A 22,345-nucleotide genomic window follows, 5' to 3' on the forward strand; every position below is an offset into this window, starting at 1 on the left:
CTTCTGAAAGATAAGTCATGATGTATGAAAATTAAAATAAATAAATAAGATTAAATGTCTATAAACCTACATTATGTACTATAAAATAAAACATTACATTTTAATTTTGAACCAGATATCATATTCATATACAGCAGGGCATTTTAGGCAGAGCTGGGCAGATTACAAATTGTAATCTATTACTGATTCCAAATTACATGACAAAATTGTAATGTAATCCATTACATTACACATTTTAGGTAATATAATCAGACTACTTTTAGGTTAGTTTTGACCTTAACTCATATCACATTGATTTAAATAGGATAATATTGTACCACACTGCCATTAAAATACAAAAAGTAGAAAATATATTCCATTTGTTGTTATTAACAACATGTAGTGCATTAAAATTATATTACGTCACGTTTTTCTAAACTGGTGTTTGTGAAGGAACTGCAGGGGGGTTATGAGTTTCATGAAAAACTAATTAAATAAATCATAAAAAATGTTAAAATAAGTCATTTTACAATCAATTTAAAAAAAAAAAAAAAACCTGCATGTCATGTGACCATAACCAATGTCAGAAAACCAATGAACTTCAAAAGTGATCATTAAAACATTTGTTCTAAAATCCCAGGGGTACTTGTAGACATTAGATGACAAAAAAAAGGGGGATTAGATGACAAAAAAAAAAGAAATACATGCTTAACCTACAAAGTGATAATTCAAATAAAACTCTATGTGTATATTAGTAGCTATTGTGTATACAATATGTAATCAATTAAAAGTAACTGTCATTTGATTATGAGTATTTTAAAATGGAATTTAATCTAACAAAAAGTACTTTATTTTTGGAATCTGATTACGTAATCCAGATTACATGTAATCAGTTACTACCTAGCTCTGATTCTAGGTGATGAACACAAACTCCATAAATAAATCACAGTAAACAGCTGATAGTTATTCACTTTATTGAAGGCATCAAGCTCTTAGTACAGATATATTTAGCACATCTTGACCAACCAAGGAAATAGCAAGAGAATTGGAACAGCAAAGTTTCCCCTTCCCAACTTCCTGTGAAAATCCCGCAACAGAATCCTTTCTATATAGTGTTTCCTTACCAACCAACACAGGCTGGGAAGAACTAGTACAAAGAGAAGAAAAGGTCCAACTCATTTGAAAAGGTCACTCCCCACCTCAGAACAGGGTCAGAAAAAGGAAAACAAAAAGCATATATATATATATACTTGGTCCGCAACATCAATGTCTCCCTCCCTCCACTTGTGTATATTGTATAAATCCCACATATAATGACCAGAAAAATGTTTGAAACTGCCACCCCTTCAACGAAAAGGTACTAGGTGTTATATGCGATCATGCTCATGTTATTTCTCCTAGCAGTGGTCCACGTCTGACACCTACAGTGTTCATTAGATCCAATTTAATTCTACTGTAAACATCCAGCTGCCCCTTGACCTTCAGTCGGCAGAGCCGCATTTAAGAGACATTCATTACTAGATTGGCTTTATGTAAGGAGACCTGCCGTTCTCTGATTTCTCGCAGCGGCAGGACCTTCTAGGACAAAAGATTTCTCCGATCTGCCACTATGAAGGAGACATAACAAAAACATCCTCCTCCTCACAACTACACCAGCTGCATAACTCAGGTTCTCCATCAGCACTGGGGAGGGTGAAAAATAAAACCACACCCACTGCTCGCCACACTCAGGAGCAACGATTACATCGTACGAACAGAAATTGAACATGTTAACATTACAAAGGGGCTGAAGCAGAGACACCGCACAGTAAACATCCTGCTAATTGCATGCAATAGCACATGTGAAGAAATCTTATTTTCAATGCACAACGAGGGCATGATCTGGAGAGGTGTACAAATCTACTGCAAAAAGTTCAGCTTGGCAGAAAAAAAAAAAAAAAAGTTTAATAAAACTGCACTTTATGCAGGTGTGGGGTGTGGAATGATCCGGGTCTGCCCTGACATGCTCAGATCAGTGTGCGCCTATTGTGTGCTTACCAGCTTCTGTAGAGAAAAAGAGAGAGAGAACACATTTTGTTTAGAAAAAAGAAAAATGCTTTGCTGTGCGATCGGCACACTAAAGCAAAGTGTCTGTCCAACTGTTTCAATTCAAAGGCGTGCATTGAGCAGGCTCAGTGCTGGACAGCCCCAGGGTCCTTCACAATGACAGAAACGACGGACGGATGGCTTCTTCTACACTTGCTACATTATTCAGAAAAATCCATTCTTATATTATATAACACACTGTCACCTTTCAACTAACTTGTGTTTTTTTCATTTATTTATTTATTTATTTATTTTACCTTTAATACATTCATGTTTAAGGGCATTTTATTTGAGGAAAGGAAGACAACACTTGACTTTCACCGTAATGGTTATATATTGCAGATTATATTTTGCTGACACTTAAGGCAACAGTTAACTCGATTTTTTTGAAACATTCACTTCTCTGGTACTTCAAATGAAGTTGACCACCTGTAAAGCTGAAGAACAACATCAGAAGAGCAATGAGTATTTTTAGTTTCTTTAAACGGAAATGGAAATATTGGCTACTTGTACAAAGTTCAGCTTAGTGCTAACCATCTAACTACTCTATTACTTAAACAAGCACTGCGTTAATCCTTAGAAGAAGAGCAGGCTGTCGACACTGAAGGTGACGGTTAAGTTGCTTAACTTCTAAAACATTCACTTCTCTAGTACACCGAAAAAGACAGCTGCCCGCAGGGTTACAGAAAATACGATGAACAAGGAATAGTTTAAGTATGTTTTTAGGATTTTTTTCACACGGTCATAGAAATGTTAGCTAGCTATACACAGTCGAGCTGAACACACAGCTGAAAAATTGAGTTGCGATTTAAATAACCAGTTTAAATAGAAGTCAAAGGAAATGTAAATGAAAACCCCCAAAATAGGCCTTTTCGCAAACCAGAGAACTCATATAAAACGCGACAGACGTTGCTTTTGGACCAGTCGAGATACAAGACAGATCTGAGCATGTCAGGGTCCTTGTCTAGTGAGGTCGGAAACCCTGTCTGTGGGGGATGCGAGGGGACACTTGCAGGAAGGGAAGGGAGCATTGCATGTACAGGGATGGTGTGACATGCCTCACACACACCACCACGTTCAAGAACTCTACATGCACTTCAAGATCACAGCAAGAATGGGCTAGAATATCTACAGAGACACAAGAAGAGCTTTCATGCACGATATCTACGTCATTGGTACAAGAATGCATAAATGGTAAACTCAGGGAAGATCTACAGCCAGAAGACTCCACGCACAAACACCGCCTCTCCGCTACAAGACTACGCCTGCCGCCGAGGTGTTCCTCGCAGCAGCAGGATTTCTTTTTACGCTTCTTCATTTCGGAGGATCAGCTCTGTTTCTGCTGGCGATTCTTGGCGTAACTGGTGAAGACGAAATTGTAGTCGTTGAAGTGGGCCAACTGGCGGTCCAGGAGGCGGTAGCTCTCGAGCTTCTGAGCCGAAGAGAAAACACTGCGACATTTGGAGCTCTGTTGGGAATGAAATGAGGAGGGAAAAATGAGAAGGACAGTTATAAGTACTCCAAACCACAACTTCAACGCTGGAAGCAACTGATGGCGAGTCGAGTCTTAAAGCTGCCAATCAGAGCTGTAAGCTCAAAGCTAGTCAAAAACGGAAAATACAATCCGACGCTGACTTTGCATGAGTTATTTTTAGCATATCAAAACAATTTTATACCACACATGCATTAGTATTGCTCCAACTGCACTGCAATCATAAGGCCAGAGGTTGGAAAACAATGTAACAGTCACATATGCGGTTTCGTAAATATTCATAGCTATCAATTCATAAGTAATATAATATATACAGTGCACAGCAGAAATGAGTACACCCCCTCTGAATAAATATAAAAGATGCATTTTCTTATTGATTACTAATATAATTCATGGAAAGATGGCAAAAGTGAAATGTATTAAATATATACTTATATAAATAAGTAAATTAGCCAATTTTGTTTAAATTAAGGATTGCAGAAATGAGTACACCCTAGACTTAATTCAGCAAATGTATAATATTCTGGTACTTAGTACGTCCTCCAGAACTTTAGGCATACTGCTCTGACCCTTCTTGTTACTGAGTGTAGAAGTTCACTGAAGGATTTTTACCTTGGGAGAAAGAATATCTTCACTGTCATGAAATAATGCCCAACAATGCAGAGAATGAGGAGAGGGTATCTTCAGTTTCAGTTTTTTGTATTACATTATGCACAGCGGTGTGTGAATTCATGACAGCGTTGATAAAGTTCAACTCCCTCACAACTCATACATCCCAATATAAGAGCTTTACTACCACTGAACGTCACTGTGGGTACCAGGCACTTCTCAGTGTACTCCTCCTCTAGCAACACCACAACATTTTAGATACTTTTGGATCCAAATGATTGACTTGAGTATGGATTCCCAGAAGTCTATATTTTGTAAATATGGGCCTTGGGAGAGGTTAAATTAATTTATTGTGTTTTGGATACAGTAGGTAATTCTAGTGGTGACAACAACCATGCATGTCACTTCTGCAGGTTGTGTTGTACTCTATGAGATAAAGTGGCCCTCTTTTCATAGCTTTTGTCAGCTCTGAGACACTTGCATGTATTTCTCCTGCTCTTTTTCCAGCAAAAATTCACTCATCACTAAATGAAAACTCAAAGTGAAGACCTGATTATTTCAGGAGCTTTGTGACAAGTCCATTGTTTTTGAATGTTGCCGTTACTTCTGCTATATTTTCACACTTAAAACACATGCTTAACTGTTGATCAAAAATTGCCTTAAACCTACACTAAAGTTTTATTTAGTAACTTTCAGGAGGGTGTACTTATTTTTGCAGCAACATTTTACTGTTTTGATAAAATCTTATTTTCCTGAATAAGTTTGACATTCTTCTTTGGTAACTGATTAAGCAGGCTTGTTGGAACATTATATCTCCAAAGAACCCTAACATGTCTTCTAAGTAAAGATTAATTGCTAAATTTGTTATGTTTTAGAGCAGGTATACTCATTTATGCTGTGCACTGTATATATTATATAATAATATAATATAATTTCATTTCAGACTGATGGAAACCAAGTTGTGGAAGTACCTGTTTGAAAATTAATGACTTGTCGATTAGTTGCATAATGTACCTGATTGACAAAAAGCGTAGTCACAAATTTCCCTGGTTTGAAGACATCCACGACTTTGCGGATGAGCTCGTCGTAAGATGTCTGGGAGAGGTTGGTTTCAAAGCTGACATAGGAGAACTCTGGTTCGGGGGTGATGTGAATCGTCCAGTAAGTTCCCTAGAAAGAGAACACATCTCAAAATCACACTGCACAACACCGATTTCTCCTTAATAATAAACAAATGTCTCCTTACATCTGTTTTCATTCCATTCATGGAGTATCCACAAGGGTTGAACATTGTGGCATCAATCACTGAACCTGGAATCAGGTCACGAATTCCACTCATCTGTAAACACACCACATATAACGTTAAAGACACCCTCACAAAAAACTACTGTGATGTGCATGTTTACATGGTGCAAAGTACTAACATGACGCATTCTGTGCTTTTAAGAAATGTTACTGGTAATTGGACCAGCATCCAGCAATAAGAGCACAAATGACACTACAGAGCAGAAGCACTGAGGGCGAATCTTACACGAGTGACATCATTAGCAGAAACACCGTCTTTCATGTAGAACTGGTCCATCACAGCTGGGTCAAGGTCACTCATCAGAACTTCTAGTGTCTGGTCCGCCTGCTTGTTCTCCCAGTATTCTGGCAGCTCCAGCGTAAACAAATACCTTCAGGACAGAAAGGAGCAGAACACCATGTAAATGTCATGTTAATGGACATCAGTTAATGTGGTTATTTATTTTCCCATAAAGAAAAACGGTTTGATTTGGAACAGCTGCATTTAAATCATTTATGAAACGACTCTATAAAACGAACCAGATTTTCCAATGCTAAAATCTGGCCTTATTGTAAGAGATGAGGCGGCTGATGCATATGCAATGTAAAAAAATGATGTAAAAAAACGCTCACCAGCAGTCTGAGTTCAGACGTCCCATACAGTAGGCTGCTCCATCTGCACATGAAAAAAAACAACCGAAAAACCTTGTAACTATAAGCCTTTATGAATGAGGTGGCATTTAATAGGAATGTCTGATTAAACAACAACAACATTCTCATAATTTTCTGGGTGTGAAACCGTACTTGGAAAAATCTGGCTGAGGAACTCGACTTCCTCCTGGAAGTTGCGGTGAGGGAACTCTTGATGGGTGGGCTTCATAAAATTTTTACGAGAATAGAAGAAATTCTGAAAAAGAAAATGATATGATGAAGTCACATTACTTTGTAGATACTTTGTACTAAATACTGCCAATGATTTATCTACGACATCACGTGTAAACTGACTCATCGGAAGCTCAGTGTGAACCTAAAAACTCACGTGATCTCATAAATGTGATGTGTCACGGACGGAGCTTTTAATCTCATCATATCTCGCTTTACTCATTACTGGAGATGATGTGCCATAAATTCTTCGCTAAACGTGAACCTGAGTGCATGTAGCCGAGTGCGTGACATACCTCGATGGCATCAAAGCCGCAGTACTCACGAGCCAGTTCCAGCAGTGGCACCAGTGCCTGTAGTAAGAGGGTGGTTCCGCATGTCTTCAAAATGAAACGTCTCTTGGAGACAAACATGCTACTCTCACTAGGAGAGACAGAGAGAGATAGAGAGAATTAGTTAGGAGTAGTTCATCCTTTGAACTATGGCTCAATTTCCAGTTGCATTTCCTCATTACTATTTGCCAATATAAACTGAACCAACAATTTGAATATCAATGACTTCAATGCACTTTTCCCACACCTACTCATTGCATTACACACCATAAGAAAAATGCTTATCCACCTTTTTCTTCCCGTAAGAGCGGGTGTGACCGTTTTATGGGTGTGGCTTTTGGTTTCATCGGCATCCAGCTATTTTTAGCTGTGCAACACAGTTTGATGATTGATGTTGCAAATTGGTCTTACCATGTATAATCTTAATTATGAGAAAACTGGATTGTAGAACAAACGGTTTTACCGGTTACTGCACATTGTTATTCTTCTTGTCATTTCCCTATAGCAGATAATGAACTGGAAATCTCACACATAGGCTTACTTCTGCATTGAAGAAAAAGGTGGATAGAGTAAGTTGTTTTAGAAACAAAAGCTCTTGTAAAGTTGATTTTAATTTTTGACATTCAGAAGTGTCTATGGAAGCCATCATGTGGCAAGTATTGCTATATTGCTGCATAAAAGTGATGCTTATGATTAAATATTCTCCCTTTTTTTACTTTCAGGAACTGTAAAGCCATTTCTGCAGAAATATAAATGAAGTAAAAATTCATCCAGCTTTTTCTCCCCAGACTGCTACGAATAGCTTTGACCTGACTTCCCCCATTTGACCCTTTGTCATCCAGACCAAATAAATGGCTTAGCGTCATCCTTAGCAGGGCGTGTTTAAAAGTACTCTGCACTGAATCATTCCCACAGGCTAGTGTGCAAACAGTATTAGCATTGTGATAAACATTTAGCACTTGTAGAAAGCCAGCAATGAGCCAGTAAAATCTGTCATTTGAGCTTTCACACTTGTATTTAGTTTTTAGAAAAAACATGAAATGACATTTGCAACCCACATAACTTTCCGGCATTTCTGCAGTTTGGGCTGTAATGTTGCTACAAATAACCTAAGTTACTAGTTTAATTACATATCTGAGTGATTTAAAAACTTAATTTGACGTTAATTTTAAGGCGTTGAAGCCCAGCAGCTTTGAAGCGGGCTGAAGGATTACACATAGGCTCATCACAATCTTGTCCTCTAAGAGGACAGAGAGACGAGTCAATAGCTCACCTGAGTATATAAGCTTCCTGCTTGTCAGTCTTTGTCACACTTATAATCAAACAATGCACATTCTCCAGAAGTTTGTCCCACTCAAATCTGTAAAAGCACAGAGAGAAAAACATTAAGACCTCATTATTATTAGGAAACATAATTCTATTATTTTCTACATGAATCTGAGTAATACTTTCTATATTTGAAAAATAACACTTGGCAAACATTTGCAACAAGGTGAAATTAGACAGTTACATAGCATGAACAAACACAGATTGGAAGCATTAATGGTGCGTCTCTGAGGTCATTTGCTCTGCGGCAATGGCAGCGCGCGCAGCTGCTGGCTCCGCTGAACTCATGTCGTAGAGCTCTCAAATTTCACACATTTGGCACACGCTCATTTGGCCTGTTTGTTCCAAGGAGATGGCAATCAAAATCATGAATAAAATGAGGGCTTGCTTTGCAATAATGATCAGACTTCTGATTCTGCCTATTACACCAATTATTTATAGAGTTTGGTGTCATTACACAAACATTTCACCACAGAAAGTTGTGACTGACACAGTCAAATTTATTTAAAAGATCCATCGATCGCTGTTGAGTCTCCTGGGTTGCACATATGGACTTTACTTGTTACCATATTGTCAAATAAATATCTTGGACATCATGACTCAATCTTGATGATGTTAAAGATGTGGGACAAAGTCTTACTAAAAAAAACTGACTCAGTTGACTCAGACATGCCTGACAAAGTCAAACCGTTTCCAGAGCGCACCAAAGTAGTAAGTAACATGAGTCTCTAGTAATGCACAGCTTTAGGTTTCCAATAACCATACATAATTTATCATGTATTAGTGTTTCTTCAACTACAAGTACTAATGTCCCATTGGTGGCAACTATAAGCACGTTTTAAACACGTAAATAATTATAATCTAAACTATATAAAAACATGAATCAAAAATCGTTTTAATACTAATATTTGGTGCAATATTAAGTGTACTTGTTGATATAAAAAAGGAGCCAAAATATGAGAGAACAAGATAAAGGTAATCAAAATTGAAACCGTACTTGTCAAAGGATACATAAACTGTGAAAATATTATTTGATTGTGTGTATCAAGGACACAAAAAATGTTAGCTATGAATTAATCACTAGACAAAGGCCGATTTGAACACAGTGAAGTGCTTCCTCATGCTGTAGGATAAAGTGAAGCAGGTACATGTCTTGCTGGATTTATTTGGAAACGGGCTACGATCAGACTCTAATGATTCTCTTTCTAGCATCTCTGACTGTGTTAACGCTTTCCCGGAAGTAAACTAATAGCCCTCATCATTCATTCTGGCAGGCCTAGCCAGGGAAACCACAGAGATCAGCTTTCAGTTCTGAGAAACTGAAGCAGCGGCCTTACTGCAGGATACTACAGATACATCAGAGGACCTGTAACGTGCTCACTCATTCATATTTTACACACTTATTTTCTAGAGGAGCTGGAAAGCAGATTTTAAATGACTGAGTCCTGAACCTTATGGGCGGAAGTAACGTTACATCCATAATATAAAATGCAATTTTATGGAAACAATCATGTTAATGTGTTTTTTGGAAACTGCAACAGCATTATTATTGCTTTTTGTTATTAACAAGAATCAGTCTCTCAGAACTTTTTTTCCCCTGTAGTAACAGATATATTTACCTAACATATCTCTATATTAGTGAACTTCTTAGAATATATATTTTTTGTTGCTTATTAAATTGATGTGTTGTAAAGTCTTTTCTGTCCGCATGAACTCTTCAGCTCAGTCATTGATTTATATGCTCAGCAACGAACGACCGCAGGAGACGCATGCGCGCTGCCGCAGCTGTCCAGCTCTGTCTGCGCACATTTAATACCTACCAATGAGCGAGCTGAACTCCCGACCAATCACGCCACGGGGGCGGAGCTTACGACGTGTGACGCAGACGCGTGACTTTCACATGGATGCTGCGGCGCAGGATCAACCGCCATGATACGTCCCAAAAATAGAGCTCTTGCATGCAATCAGTCGCATGTGCTCACGCATAACTGCAAACGTTCAAAGGTTCCTTTTTAAAGCAAATACCTATGACGTTGTGGAAATAAACAACATAATATAAAGGCAACGTCAACAAAAGGCCACCAGAATGCATTCATATGCACAGATGCACTAAGTTACAGCGCTGACGAACGACTGTGTTTAAGGAGGCGTGTTTGCTGTGGCGCCATATCAGCTAGCTGTAGCCACTAGCCACTGGCTAATCAATCGATCAGCATTTACTCACACTACAGCTCATCAATAACGGACTCAGACAGAAACAGGGCTGATCCAAATACGGCAAAACATCACTCGATGCTAGCTACGACTACGAATGACAGATGGAAATTGCAGAGCGATGTTAGGACACACAGACAGGGCCAGACTCGCATAAAAAAAAACTAATATAAAGACGTTGATTAAATATGTTGTTGATACTGTTCAACAACGACTCGGAGTAGTTCAAGTATGAGGGGAAAAAAAAAAAAAAAGAAAAAAAGCAAACTCATTGGGCCTTGAGGTTCAGCTCCTGTCCTGACAGCTCAAATGAATGAGCGTAAAGGGGGATGGTGTCAAAAATGGCCAAAACTGCTGATCACGCCTCGGGTGTCAGAGCCAGCGCCACATGTCACTCAACCACCCTCGTTCCTTCAGAACTATCATTGTGACATTACTAACGCTACAGTCATGGTTTATACGGGTTTTATGCATGATTTAAGCTATAGGGCGCTGTTGATTGTCGTGAATCACTAAATCTGTCTCGGTTAAATCCAGTCCCAGCTCTGCCTGATCGCTCTATTCACCCACCTGGGGATAGCGCGCAGATCCCCGGCTCCTTTGGACTTGTCTTGTCGGGAGAACCACACCTCCAGGAGCTTTTCGGTCCCCTCGAAGAAGTGTGCACTGCTCTCTTCCATCGCGAGACAACAGACTCCAACAACAGAAATTAAACCGTCGGATGGAATCCCAGTTAATTAATCCTTTGTTGGTTGTTATAATTTATTAGCTTAGTTACAGTCCTTGAGCAGTCCAGGTGTAGTTGCCTTGTTTTTTTTTACCGTCTTCCCTTTTACAGAGAATACCGTTGGCGAGTGCTAGCTAATATCGCCGGCCATACTGTGTAAGCGCAGAATGGCAGCCTGCGCGGAGCTTTTATTATCTACCCGACGACGTCATCCTCACTGTTGCCAATCACGGCTGAGAAGCCGCCCTCATGTCAGCAACGGTTGGCTGTAACAGCTGTCAATCAAATTGGAGGTTGCGTAAAGGTATGAGTTCACACTGTAGTAGCAGAGCTTGCACATGCCCTTGTATAGACGAATAAACATTTGCGTTTGTTAAAACGCTGCGCCACTGCGTAGGCATTAACATGTAATTGCTGTCCTGTTATTCACTGGTCGGCTGAAGAAAAACAATGGTTTGCTAGTGCATTTTACACCTTTTATTTACTGAGTGGCACTACTCTGAACGTTTTGGGGACAAGAGTTATTATTGTACTCCCGTTGGAACTGCAGCTAATGCAAAGTTTGAATATCCCAACAACCAGAACATGTTGAAAGGGAATGCAACGGCGAAAGAACGACGTCCACATCGCGATTTGCGCGTTGTAGTTTACGGACGTCCTTACCGTCGTTAACTCAAAGCGGTGGCCCGATCTAGGTACACTACAATTCCCAGAAGGCAGTCCGCCACAATAAAGTACGTCACCGAACACGTGACCGTTAAGCGGAGCCGACCAAAATCCCAAACAAGGAAATGGTGGGGTAATAAAACGATCGGATCATTTAATTAATGCATGTAATAATTAATATTTTATTTTATTGTAAATTAAGAAATATTTATGGGTTAAAATGGACTACGACTTCAAAACGAAGCTCGCCGCCGAGAGGGAGAGAGTGGAAGATCTGTTTGAATATGAAGGTTGTAAAGTGGGTCGCGGCACATACGGGCATGTTTATAAAGCGAAGCGTAAAGACGGGTAAGAGACACGCGTTTGATTGACGCGTTTCACTCACTGTACGCGCTTCTACTGTCAGTGTGTGTGCAGGATGTTCATATGTATCGGGGGAATTACGCTGTTATCTCTGCCCTGTGTGATTGTTTTTGTTTTCATGGGCGCACTTCAAACGGTCCACCCCCAAACCAACGTGATGTATGTTTCACTGTTATGTGCAGGAGTTCACGTGTTTAGCTCTTCGTATATGCAGGAGTTCATGTGTTCGTACTTTCATGTGTGCAGGAGTTCATACGCTCAGATGTTCAGCATCTCGTGTGTTCAGAAATTCACTTGTGCTGGATGTCATGTTTATGTGTGCTCGTTTGTGCAGCTCAACGTCTGCAGGAGTTCACGTGTTGATTTGTGCAGAAGTTCACTTTCCTAAAAGCAGTGCGCATGTTTACAAATGCATGTTTACGTGTGCAGAAGGTCTTAGGGGCAAGAGTTTACGCAGCATATGTATAGGAGTTCATATGCTTATGTGTTCAGCAGTATATGTGTTCATGTTTTCAGATGTGCATGAGTTCATGTGTTCATTTATGCAGATGTTACTAGGGTCGTTGGACCTGACCAAGCCCCATGCAGAACATAACCGCTGATCATGCCACTGAGAAATGGTGTGATGGTGACCTTATGTGAAATACTTTATAGTGACAGTGAGGTGACCGCAGGTTTTTAAGGCAGACGCTGCAGTTGCTCTCCTCCAGCCGCCCAAGCTTCCATCATCATAGGAAACCCTTTCAAAAGTACACATTTTATACCTTATTTTACATTAGAGGATGCACAGTAATACCCTAAAGATACATATTAGTACATTTTGAAACGATACTGCACCAGTACCAGTTTTTTTGAACATGCGTTAAAGGGATAATTCACCCAAAAATAGAAATTCTGTCTGCATTTGAGTTTTTCTTCTGCTGAACACAAAAGAACATGTTTTGAAGAATGTGTGTAATCTAACTGTTACAGGTCCCCATTGATTTACAATAGTAAAAAGTATGATGGAAGTCCTTGGGGACCGTCAGCTGTTCAGTTAAACAGATTCTTCACAATATATCTGTTTGTGTTCAGCAGAAGAAAGAAACTCATACGGGTTTGGAAAAACTTAGTGAGTAAATGATGACAGAATTATCTTTAATATTCACAAAGCAGCAGTGTTTCAGATGTGTTCACGTCTGCATCAGCCAAGAACATGATCCCACTATCCGCCTTTGCTTACATAGAATGCTGGCTCACAGCGAAAGGTTGGAATTGTCTCCTTTTGACTGCAGCAGCCTACTAGCAGTGACCTACTAGTCAGGGCAAGGCGATTGGCATGTCAAACATACCTGCTGTGTTTGTGTGTGCAGGTGTTATCTGTATTTCTTTCTTACTTTCTGTTTATCTCTCTGGTCATGGTAGAGCTGCTGTTCAAGAAAGTCTTGATTTGAGAGCTAGAAAGTTTAAGTCGAAATGCTGCTGATTCCATCTGTCTATCCACTCGTCCTCTGTAGGGTCGTGTGGGCGAAGGAAGGAAACGCACTGGACACATTGCCAGTCCATCACAGGACTCACACACACTCTCTCACTCAAATGTATGCATGTCTACACTGCATGTCTTTTGATTGTGGGGGAAACCAGTGGTGCAACTTCATAGTTTTTGGTGTATTTCTCACAGTCTATCACTCATAGAAGAATCTTAAAATAATAAATCAGTTCATCTTCACTACTTGTTAGCTGACCAGGACAGTGTCTCTAAGATTATTTATCACAGAAAAATCACCTTATTCAGTGTTTTGCACTACATGTATTTATTTTTATTTCAGACATTGCTTTAGTTAAACTTAATGGTTTTTTTAGATATATCAACACACGTGTACGTCAGTCTGTATTTATGAGTGAAGACCAGTCAGTATGGTACACATTTAAAAGAGGTTCTGTAGCTAGCACACGTTGTCATGTAAAGGCAGTAAACAAGTAATAAATTACATATCACTGCACTGACTGAAGTGCTGTTGTGAGTGGAGCAACTTAGTATACTATAGACTTCATTCATGTAGCCACCCACAACCTCTTCAGCACAATGGTAACCACAACAACTTCAACATTACAGAAACACTTATATGTCACAGATACCTGAACAATAAAGATTAGCAGGTCTGTCTCTTTAGTCTATTTTTTTTTTTGTTTTTTTTCTTTAGTTTAGCTTCTATGGTGGGCGGCTGCTCTGGGAGGGCCTTTGACATTACATTATGTGGTTTAGAAACAGCTCGCTCTTTTGAAGTCATGCATGTGATTATATCATGAGAAAGAGATGCTGGTGAGGTACACATTTGATTGGCTATTTATTCTGATAATCATCACACCTCATGCCAATGCTCTTCACGGAAGCAAATGTAAGGTTTGTAAGGCTGGGGTCGTTTTATATGTGAACAGTGCTCCAAATAGTCATGGCCCTGGAGTAGTAAAAGTACAAATTTTGGGTTTTTTTTTTTTCAGCTAATGAGCTGATGAGTTGAATGAGATGTGCTTGATTATACAATATGTGCAGTGTTGCATCAACATTTATTTGATGAGCAGTTATTTCTGTTGAATGTATGGTGTTATTCATTCAGTAATTGTGATGGATTTTTATGATTTCTGAAGGTCTGGTCAAAAAAGCTCCATGGTCTGTTGTCAATAGTGCAGTGATGTATGAATCACAGCTTGAGTTCTTTGTAAATTAATTGGATTTACTCTGTGAAAAGTCTCAGAACAATGGTATTTGTGACCACACCTTGAAGGTGATGATACACGGGGCAACTTTTTAAGCAATGTTGCTGTCAGCGGGCAACCAGGGCTCACAACCTATCTAAAGCACCCAGACAGAAATTTGTTGCTCACTGTCAATGGGAAAGTGGCCAAGCAACATTGCTCAAAAAGTTGCCCTGTGTATCATCACCTTGACACAACAACATTCGTTCAACTCATGATGTGAGTTTGCAGCACGACTTTTCGTTTTGTGGTAGTTGGGCAGGCAACAACTGGTGATAGAATGAAGTTTATTATCATTCACAGACAATACAGAACCACTGCACCTGATTCAGTCCGTCCTCTCTCAGGATTGCATTTGTGAATGTCATATTTACACATCTAAATCGTCACATTGCCCAAGGAGGTCTCTATTAAAACACATGGACAGGATGCCAGCCATCATTAGATATTGAGGAAAACAGAATGGGAAGGCAAAAAGTTGTTTAAAAATTGTTAACTTTGAAGAGCAGCGCACAGTGGCCAAAATAGACACACATACAGTGGCACAAGAGGTATTTCGGCATTTCCCCGGAAAATGTGTGAATTTGTTTTTTTATTTTTTTTTTTTATTTATTTATTTTTTTTCTATTACATTGGGTAACAAATTACACAAACAAGTGTTGTTTATTTTTAGCCAAGATCACTCACACTGTGTGTAAAATGTTTCACAGAGTTTATAATAGAACTATAAATATTGTATTAGAAATTAAGGCAAAAAGGAGCATTTTGTGGGTAAAAATGTTAAACAGTTAAAGTTATGAACTACACCTGTATAAACTTAAGGGGAACTGTAAACATCCACTAAAATGATCTTTTGGTCGGTTGGTTAAAAATCATTTCAAAGTAGCCAAGAAAAGTGACGTTTATTTTGAGAAAATGGATATTTAATGGATATTCGCCAGATTAGCTAGAAATAAATACATATCCATGAGTAAACATGTAAACTGATTCACAGATCTTTTTTGGTAGGATCATGAACTCAAACTTGGAGAAAAGTTCACTGCAGATGATACACTGATACAGAAACATATTTTTAATAGTTTCGTTGTCTAATGATCTTTACTGTAGTCTTTGTCAACTGGCCATACAGTTTTGAGAAATGCATCCATTGTTTAAGATTTTTTTTAGTGAAATATTTTTTTGAAAAACAAAGTGGTATTGATTAGTTTGATACGTATGGATTTTCTAAACTGATGTGTCTTCATTGACTTTTATTGACTGTAAACAATGAATTGGCATTAAATGCGATATGTGATTAATTCTGTAATAGAAAAAATTGGAAATAATTTTATTATTAGCAAAACATTTTTAATTCATGATATTAGCAAAATAAATTAAAAAAAAATTAATTAAAACAAATTATTGTGTAAATAAATTAATACATTAATTACAGAATAATTTATGAATTGGTTACACTTTATTTTAAGGTCAAGTTCTTGCTATAAACCAACCATTAACTACGGCTTTTACCTCAATAAACTCCTAATTTGCTGTTAGTAATAGTTAGTGAGGTATTCATATAAAAAGTAAGTAGGGTATTCATATAAAAAGTCAGTTATTTAGTATTGTGACAGAAGTGTTGTAATGGTATATTTACTGTATGTGCGTAAATGTTTTTCCTCACGTTTAGTAATGTTGTGTTTGTGTTTTTACAGGAAGGATGAGAAGGAGTATGCACTGAAACAGATAGAAGGCACTGGTATTTCCATGTCTGCCTGCAGGGAAATTGCTGTGAGTTATTTAAATGCTACATTGTTAAACTACTTTACTGCTCACAATTCATTTTTTTTTTTCTTTTTTTTTTTAAACAAACAAAAAATATGTATGTAATATATTTTGACAGATGAGTCCAGCAAGTGCAACACTGTTAACTGTAACTGCAATGAATGAATGTTTTATAAATATAACCATAATTCTTAAATATTAGGCTACTGTATATGTGCGTTAGCTTGACATTAGTATGATAGAATAATTTACCAACCGTTCTGTGTGTAACCAACACAATGCCGTCATCAGCTAAAAAAGTAAAACCTTTCACTTTTACTTGGTACGGTACTTTTGGAATCTTCCATTCAGGTTCAGAGGGTCATACTTAGTTTTGTATAAAACTTATTTTTGAGTCCCCTACTTCAAAAATACAAATTTGACCCCTGGTTGTAAGGTGTTATTCTTTGTAAAGCTGATTTGCTGTGAGTGTGGCAAAAAGCAATGTAGAGATGAAGTAGAGTTCAGTTAAATTGTCTTTTGCAGACAGTAGTTTAGTTTCCTTTTAGTGCACATACAGTCAGAATTATTGGCACCCTTGGTAAAAATGAACAAAGAAGCATGGGAAAGAAGGTGAATCTGTATTTTATACACTTTTAATACCTTTTGATGTTTCATTAAAAAAAAATACTAAAACAAGTGAAAGTGCAGAAAAATCAAATTATCAAGTAAATGTTTTCTCTAATGTACAATTTAGAAAGTCCACAATTGTTGGTACCTCTAGAAATTATTATGTATAAAATATCTCTGAAGTATATTCCCATTCATATTTACATTTTTTAGCGCACCAAGTGAATACAAAATGAAATTGTCCAGCCATGGCTTCCTGTTTCACAAGATGATACTGTTTTTAGTTGTTTTACTTCAGTGAGAAGTTAGGGTTTTTTGTGTGTGTGGTTTGGTTTGGTTTAGTTTATATATCCTGGTGGGGACTTAAACCTGAATACACACACACTCATGGGGACTCGTGTCACGGTGGGGACCTAAATTGAGGTCCTCATGGGAACAAAAGCTTATAAATCATACTGATTCAATAGAATGAGTTTTTTGAGAAAGTAAAAATGCAAAACGTTTCCTGTGACGGGTAGGTTTGGGTGTAGGGTTGGTGTAGGGCGATAGAAAATATGTTTTTTACAGTATAAAAACCATTACGCCTATGGAGAGTCCCTATAAGGATAGTTGACCAGACTGTGTGTTTGTGAAAATAAAACATCAAAAGGATTAACAATGCAGATTTATTTTCTCAGGCTTCTTTATTCATATTTACCAAGGGTGCCAATAATTCTGACCATGACTGTAGGCATAGTAATGAAAAACATTGTTTTGAATGTCTGTGGTAGGTGACAGTCTGCAACAGTTCAGGCTGTTTTGCCTTATTTTAAAGACATTCATCAGCTATACTTCTCTCACAATCACATGACAGAAGTTTATTTATTATCATATGACTAACACAAGGTTAAAATTGTGTTGTTGTGTTGTTTTCCCTAACTTATTTACTTTCTATTTGAAATAATAAGGCCCGTCTGACTGTATTCATGATAAATTGTTATTGTTTTCTGTGTTAGCATTGTGTAATCTTACTTACATTTAATTAATGCCCAGGTCATCGTGTACTTATTGTATATTAGTCATTAATTTTTGTACATGTGCGTTAAAAAATGCTTCAACTTTAACTGTTTATTTACTATCTTGTTTGCCTGTGCTTTTGTACCAAAGTGACTGACATGCCTGTCATAGACTTGGGTTTCGTGAGGTAATAGTAAATTCTAAAGAAAATTTTGAAGAGGTGTTTTTTTTTTTGGTATGTGGCTGGTGAGTCAGTCTAGTTTGAATGCGGCTGGTGACTCAACTATTCTGTTGGTCTGTAAAAATTGACTTGATGTGAAGCACTAAAATCCTAAGCTTTGTCCCAGTGCAATGCAATGACTGTTTAAGGACTATTTAAGGATATTTAGACTTTTGAAGGCTAGACATGAGCTTATAAATTGCCGTTCAAGGTATTAAAATGACAAGTTAATGCTGTCTGTGTGATCGGAGTATAGTATGAGCACTGATAATGAAGGATTAGATGTATGATGTGACAACAGAACTAACTAGTCTGGTGTAACTGAAAACAGCTTAGGTCCGAGTACAGAGATCTGTGGATCTCAACATAGTCATTAAATGTGGCTAAATAATAATGATGAAAGTTGTTGTTGCCAGTGGCGGCTTGTGGGTTTTAAAATAGAGGATGCACACTAATTGTATTCGTCTGGGCCTATTATTATTATTATTATTATTATTATTATTTTCTTAACCACTTTGAAATGGCTTTTTAGTTGCTTTTAGTCAGAAAACGTAAAGGAAACAACATACATAATACAGCAAGATGATATAATTTCACTTACCTGGTCTGTCACTTGACGCAAACATCCATGCCTTCTTAAAAGTATGTGTTAAAAGAGAGCTAATAATAATAATAATATCGCGTAATTTACCTCTCTGTGGTGATTGGCTAGCCTCCCCTATGAGGTTTCTTTTCTTGACACTCCTCAGCGTTGAAAGTGAACACTCGATGGTGATTGATTTTTTTTTTTTTTTTTTTTTTTTTTTTTTACCAACGGAGGCACGAGAGCTCAGCTTTCCCCCGGCCTCCCCCTCCCCTTCTCTATCACTTAGCGGTTGTAATTAAATCAGCAGATTCGGCAAATTCGCGATAGAAGAGCGGCACTGTCCAAATTCAGTCCCATATTATGGTATTACAGCTAACAAAAATACACATTCTGAGACATGGACTGAAATGAATTGTGGATTTTATTAACATTAAATTGTCCTCCTCTCATTTTCTTCTCAAAATTTTGGGGAAGCTGTGCCTCCCCTGACGAGCCGCCGCTGGTTGTTGCAATAACAAACCCTGACCATTTTCTTTCAGAATCATCATTGGCCAGTAGAATGAAAAACAGAACACAAAAAAGCATTTTATATTTCAATGAAGACATTGCTGGTTCGTTCCAGAATCAAATCATTGAGAGTGCTTCTGAATTTAGTGAGGGTGCTTCATGCACATCTATTCTGACATATTTATTTTTTCAGCCCATTGTTATGATTTATCAGTATGTCAGTCAATTTTGAGAGTAAATCCTGCATTTATACGTGGATGTCATTCTCAAAATGTTTCAGCATGCACACAGTGCAGCGGAAGCAGTGACACTCTCCATAACAAACACAACTGAGCATTGAGCATTTGCCAAATCTGTTTTGCCAGTATCCTATTATTACAGCTTCAAGTAAGGGTATCAAAGCCTGTGACTGCTGTTATTAATGTACTGGTAACACTTCAATGTGGTTGCACAATAACATTACACAGTGGTTAAAGGAGAAGTCCACTTCCAGAACAACAATTTACAGATAATGTACTCACCCCCTTGTCATCCAAGATGTTCATGTCTTTCTTTCTTCAGTCGTAAAGAAATTATGTTTTTAGAGGAAAACATTTCTGCATTTTTGGATGGACTGATATGGTGCCCCGAGTTTGAACTTTCAAAATGCAGTTTAAATGCGGTTTCAAACGATCCCAAATGCAGCTGTAAACAATCCCAGCTGAGAAAGAAGGGTGTTATCTAGCAAAGCGATTGGTTATTTTCATTCGTTCAATCGTGTACAACTGCATTTGTCAACCACTAGAGAAAATTCGCTTGTTTGGCTTTGGGGAAACATAAAATAATAATATATAAAAATAATAATAATTATTAGACACATGATAATTAAATGAACAAAGAAGACAATTTAAAGCAGCTTAATAAAGTTTTATTTGGTAAGTTTGATAACTTAAAATTCAGTTCTGATCAGTGTAAAATACTAGGCATGCTGTCGGTGAAGCAGCTCTCTGTGAACACAGGCATCTGACACGAGCAAAAGCACAGAAAGCTTTGCCAACTGACCTCGTAAACAAACTTAAATGAGTTAAAAATCCTAAAAGACCATAAATAGTTGGGGAAAAATTGGATGTATGTCACATCTGCATGTGTATCAGGTTTTAAAAAGACGCTGTCGCTTATGCTGTTGCTTGAAAAAGATTAATCTATATACAGTTTATGGTTTATGCGAATATTGTTATTATTATTGTAATATTGAATTTTTTTTTTTTTTTTTTTTTCATATTAAATAGAAGGCAAGTAAGCCTGTTTGGCAGGGAGGTAATAATTCTTATGTGTTTATAAACAAACAAATACTATACGTGACCCTGGACCACAAAACCAGTCATAAGGGTCCATTTTTGGAAATTGAGATTTATACATCATCTGAAATCTGTATAAATAAGTGTTCCACTGATGTATGGTTTGTTAGGATAGGACAGTATTTGCCTGAGATACAACTATCTGAAAATCTGGAATCCGAGGGTGCAAAAAAATAAAAATATTGAGAAAATCACCATTAAAGTTGTCCAAATTAAGTTCTTATCAATGCATATTACTAATCAAAAATTAAGTTTTGATATATTTATGGTAGGAAATTAAAAAAATATCTTAATGGAACACGATCTTTACTTAATGTCCTAATGATTTTTGGCATAAAAGAAAAATCTATAATTTTGACCCATACAATGTATTTTTGGTTATTGCTACAAATGCACGCGTGCTACTTAAGACGGGTTTTGTGGGCCAGGCTCACATATTAGTTATTGAACATGCAAAATGGGTAAAAACATTCACTGATACAGATGAAGCAAGACAAGACAGGGAGCACATGAGAAGATAAAAACAAAATATGTACAACCGATAAACCTAAAAGAGAGAAACAACCAATTAGGAGTGTGGATCCCAACACAGACGTTATCTCATGTAAAACACACACTCAAACCACTGATAAAGCTGCCCAACTCACTGCATGATGACTGCTGAAATAAAACACCCTCATTTCATGGAAGCATTATTTTCACGTGACACATTTAGAAAACTAAGTGGAGTCAGAGTATGTAACATTCATATTGTAAACAGGAGGAAGTTGGATAAACACTACTATTGCTCAATAACAAAATAACTAACCAGGAGTAAAATATGTTCATTTCAGTGTGGATTGTTTTGTGGATTTGTCACAATGTAATGAAGCTTTTCAAAGAGGCTGTTATGGATTAAAGGATGGGATTCTGCGCCTCAGCAAACATTGCCAATGAATGGTCCATAAATGTTTGTGCTTATTTTTTATGGGACTGAGTTAAATGCTCTGCATGCTTGCCTACCAGTGAATGCATGGGCAGTGCTTTATGTTTTCTCTTACGTCTGAGCTGTTCTCTGAATTGTGGGTGGTGATCTTCATTTTCAAATGCGAGGTACGTCAGTGCCACTGTTTGTCTTTCTCTTGGTCCTAATCAGTTTGCTCTGAAAAGACTGAATTGTGGTCACATGTCTTTTAAGGTGTGGTCATATTTGAACAGACCGATCATGAAACTGGTTCAGCAGCCTCCAGTTGAACACCCACACACACACACACACACACACACACAAAAATAACTGTATGGTTGATTATACATTTGCAGGAACTTCTGATTCCATGAAAGTAAAAAAAAAAAGAAACATTCAAAATACTGGATGTTTATCTCTTTGATAACGTGTATCATATGTTCTGGAATAAAGATGTTCTCATTGTCTTCAAAGTTTTACACTTTTTATGACTGAAATGATCATTCATGGCATTACACAATTTTAAATAAAAGTGCACTACATACACTTTATTAAATAATAATAAATAAATAAATAAATAAATTAAATAAAAAAAAATCTTAGGAATACAGCCAATACTTTTAAGGAAAAAAAAATCATATAAGTTGTCACATATAAAATAACTTTTATGACTTTTATTTTTATTTAT

General features: G+C 37.4%; 2 protein-coding genes across 2 annotated transcripts in view; one reads left to right on the forward strand and one right to left on the reverse strand.

The window, feature by feature from the left end:
• Nucleotides 1–1,904: 1,904 nt before the first annotated feature.
• On the reverse strand, nucleotides 1,905–11,087 carry amd1 (adenosylmethionine decarboxylase 1). The gene is made up of 9 exons (XM_051137916.1): nucleotides 10,774–11,087; nucleotides 7,937–8,023; nucleotides 6,628–6,754; nucleotides 6,254–6,356; nucleotides 6,083–6,125; nucleotides 5,697–5,841; nucleotides 5,412–5,504; nucleotides 5,180–5,335; nucleotides 1,905–3,532 (listed from the first exon to the last, which is right to left on the reverse strand). The coding sequence occupies exons 1-9, from the start codon at nucleotides 10,881–10,883 to the stop codon at nucleotides 3,392–3,394; spliced, it is 1,005 nt and encodes a 334-aa protein (XP_050993873.1). The 5' UTR covers nucleotides 10,884–11,087; the 3' UTR covers nucleotides 1,905–3,391.
• A 604-nt stretch (nucleotides 11,088–11,691) lies between these two features.
• Nucleotides 11,692–22,345, forward strand: part of cdk19 (cyclin-dependent kinase 19) — a 44,406-nt gene continuing 33,752 nt past the window's right edge. The window contains exons 1-2 of the mRNA XM_051137915.1: nucleotides 11,692–11,944; nucleotides 16,390–16,465. Of these exons, the coding sequence (XP_050993872.1) occupies nucleotides 11,817–11,944; nucleotides 16,390–16,465 (204 nt within the window). The 5' untranslated portion in view covers nucleotides 11,692–11,816. The remainder of the gene's footprint in view (nucleotides 11,945–16,389; nucleotides 16,466–22,345) is intronic.

Source organism: Labeo rohita, chromosome 20 (genome assembly GCF_022985175.1).
Source record: "Labeo rohita strain BAU-BD-2019 chromosome 20, IGBB_LRoh.1.0, whole genome shotgun sequence".
Lineage (NCBI taxonomy): Eukaryota > Metazoa > Chordata > Actinopteri > Cypriniformes > Cyprinidae > Labeo > Labeo rohita.

Coding starts and splice junctions, on each gene's coding strand:
- amd1 (XM_051137916.1), bottom strand. CDS start 10,883: ATGGAAGAGAGCAGTGCACACTTCTTCGAGGGGACCGAAAAGCTCCTG. Junction 5,505..5,696: donor CTGCTAATGATGTCACTCGT/GTAAGATTCGCC, acceptor GTGTGTTTACAG/ATGAGTGGAATTCGTGACCT. Junction 3,533..5,179: donor CTACGCTTTTTGTCAATCAG/GTACATTATGCA, acceptor CATTCCCAACAG/AGCTCCAAATGTCGCAGTGT.